At 32.7% G+C, this 2,978-nt stretch overlaps 1 protein-coding gene across 2 annotated transcripts in view; it reads left to right on the forward strand.

Annotated features, from left to right (window-relative positions):
• Positions 1–2,978, forward strand: part of LOC107720833 (adhesion G protein-coupled receptor A2-like) — a 33,737-nt gene that overhangs the window by 6,341 nt on the left and 24,418 nt on the right. For both annotated transcript variants that reach the window (XM_016528671.1, XM_016528676.1), the window contains exon 2: positions 2,525–2,596. In XM_016528671.1, coding sequence (XP_016384157.1) covers positions 2,525–2,596 — 72 coding nt within the window. The remainder of the gene's footprint in view (positions 1–2,524; positions 2,597–2,978) is intronic.

The raw sequence follows: 2,978 nt of genomic DNA on the forward strand, positions 1-2,978 counted from the left end.
ATATATATATATATATATATATATATATATAAAAATCTGTTAAAAAGTTTGGGGTCAGTAATTTTTTTCTTTTTCTTTTTTTTTTTATTAAAAAAATTAATAATACTTTTATTAAGCAAGGATGTGTAAAATTGATAAAAAGTGACAATAAAGACTTGCATTGTTACAAAAGGTTTCGATTTTGAATAAATGCTGTTCTTTTGAACTTTTTATTCATCAAAGACTCCTGAAAAAAGTATCACAGGTTAATAAAAATTATATTAAGCAGCAAAAAAACTTAATATTCCAAACATTAATAATAAATCAGCATATTAGAATGATTTCTGAAGATCATGTGACACTGAAGACTGGAGTAATGATGCTGAAAATACAGCTTTGATCACAGAAATAAATTACATTTTAACTGATATTCACATAGAAAACAGCTGTTTTAGATTGTAATAATATTTCACAATTTTTACTGTATTTTTGATCAAATAAATGCAGCCTTGATGAGCAGAAGAGACTTCTTTAAAAAAGTAATATAAATCTTACTGATCCCAAACTTTTGAAAAACTAAATTTTATTAAAAATGCTGTTTAAATAAACTTTTTTCAAATTACAATTTAAATTCAATGTACCATTCTACTTCCTTACATTTAAATGAATTGCAACTCAATTCAACTCTATTCAAACTGAGGAATTTAATTGGAACTTAAGACATTTCAATGTCTTTTAATTCAAAGAACATTCAATTCTCAATGACACACAACAACATTCTGTAATGAGCTCCGTTTGCATAGAAATCAGCATGTTTGCATAGAAATACTGACTGAATCAGTGTGGAGCAGCACTAAACCTGCTTTAGCTGGACTGTGGGTGGTTTGATTGTTTTTGTGCTGAAATACACTGGTAATTTGGTATGTACCGTAGTACTACTGTACATGATTACCCTGTGCCGTGATGTTTATATAGTACTTTAAAGCATCTCAAAGAAAGTCCTGGTCCTGCTGTAGTCCGTGTCTGAAATCCTGTGGATCTGTGTAGGTCTTAAATGTTTTTGCATTCAGGACTTCAGGACTCTCCGAACACACGCTTGCGCTCCAGAGCTAAATCTGCTTCGTGTCCAAGGTCAATGGTAGTCGATATGAAATATGTTATTTTGGTTAGCTGTTGCTAGTAACCTGATATTATAGAAAAACACTGGATCTGCAGCGTTTCGGCCGTGGAGGTTGGAAATAGGGATATGCCGGTATCAAATTTTCATGTTGCGATTAAATGCGTCTAGTTGGAAATCACTGCGCCGTCCGCTAGGGATGTTTGTAATACTTGAGATTGTGATCTGTGATTGGTGCCTGTGGACCGCCGTAATTCAGCATATTTTTATTCTCTAGCTCTTGTAATAATAGAGCGGCACAGGACAGTTTCAGATCGCCGGCGTGAGCTTCGACTTAATACTGTGTATGTGAATGATGTCAAAAAATCACTCTCTGCCTTCACAGTGAAAGACTAGTTCATTGCTAATTGAATTTTAAACAGAATTTTCTGCCTACAGATTCTTTAGAAACAGTCAAATCAAATTAAATTTATTTGTAAAGAGCTTTTCACAATATGCATTGTTTCAGAATAGCTTTACAGAAAGTCACACTGTGGAAGCTTGTTTCCGCCACGAAATAAAAACATAAAAAAAGGTAATTGCGAGTTTTTATCTCACAATTCAAACTTTTTTCTCAGAGTTGCAAGTTTACATAAATCTTGTTATTCTGAGTTTATATTTCTCAATTTAGAATTTATATCACAATTCTAAGTTTATATCTCACTATTCAGAATTTATATATCACAGTTCTGTTTATATCTCACAATTCTGTTTATATCTCACTATTCTAAGTTTATATCTCACAATTCTGTTTATATCTCACAATTCTAAGTTTATATCTCACAATTCTGTTTATATCTCACTATTCAGAATTTATTTCTCACAATTCTAAGTTTATATCTTACAATTCAGAATTTATATCACAATTCTAAGTTAATATCTCACTATTCTTTCTTTCTCCACTTATAATGTCAATTTAATTTGTTATGGCCAAGAACGGTCAGAATTTATTTTTTTCATAACCATTTTCCACTTTCTCTCAGACTTACATTTAAACGTTTCTAAAACATCTAACTAAATTAAATTTCTCATAGTGTCTCTGTAGCAATAGCAGAGCGTGACTCTGGCAACAGGAAGGTCATAGGTCATATTTAGGCAATCCATGAACTAATTAAACATCCACCTTCAATACAGTGCGAGTCGCTTTGAATAAAAGTCTCTGCAAATGCATAAATATAAATATAATGCCTTAATGAACCTCCAACGAGTTAATTTCCAGAGAAAGTGTTGCTGGAGAAGTTTTGTTTTCTCCATTCTGACCGCAAACAGCCACAAACACGCCGCCGATATGAAGCACTCCTATAAATCTGCTGCTGGCTGTAAAGATGACGGCTTGTGTGTAAGTCCTCTGGCTCTGTATTTATGGCTTGTGTTTTCGTGTCTCCTCAGGATCCTGAGCAACAATAAGATCTCGGCGCTGAAGAATAACTCTTTCCTCGGCCTGCGAGCTCTGGAGAGGCTGTGAGTGCAATCTCTATTTCCATCTGATTATGTGTAGTGTAGAGATGATATAACGGGGAGAACTGGCTCCTATCATGTAGAAACCATACATAGATGGGCCAAAGACGAAAAAGGGTTTAAGCATAAAAACAGTAAGTGTAATACTGCTTTAAATTGTTGTTTTTCCCCAAAAATATGACAAAATTTTCTGTTTAATTTAATTGCAATTTTGTTTTTGTTTTTCTGAGCAAAAAATAAATATAATACATTTTCCCCTGATTTACAGAAGAGACCCATTAAAATGTCATTCAGTGTAACAATATTTTCAGGCATATTTACAACCAAAATCATTTTATGACATATTAAAAGACTACTTACTTTGACCCCAAATACTAATTAGTTG

This window comes from Sinocyclocheilus rhinocerous, unplaced genomic scaffold (genome assembly GCF_001515625.1).
Source record: "Sinocyclocheilus rhinocerous isolate Xijiao unplaced genomic scaffold, SAMN03320098_v1.1 scaffold5941, whole genome shotgun sequence".
Lineage (NCBI taxonomy): Eukaryota > Metazoa > Chordata > Actinopteri > Cypriniformes > Cyprinidae > Sinocyclocheilus > Sinocyclocheilus rhinocerous.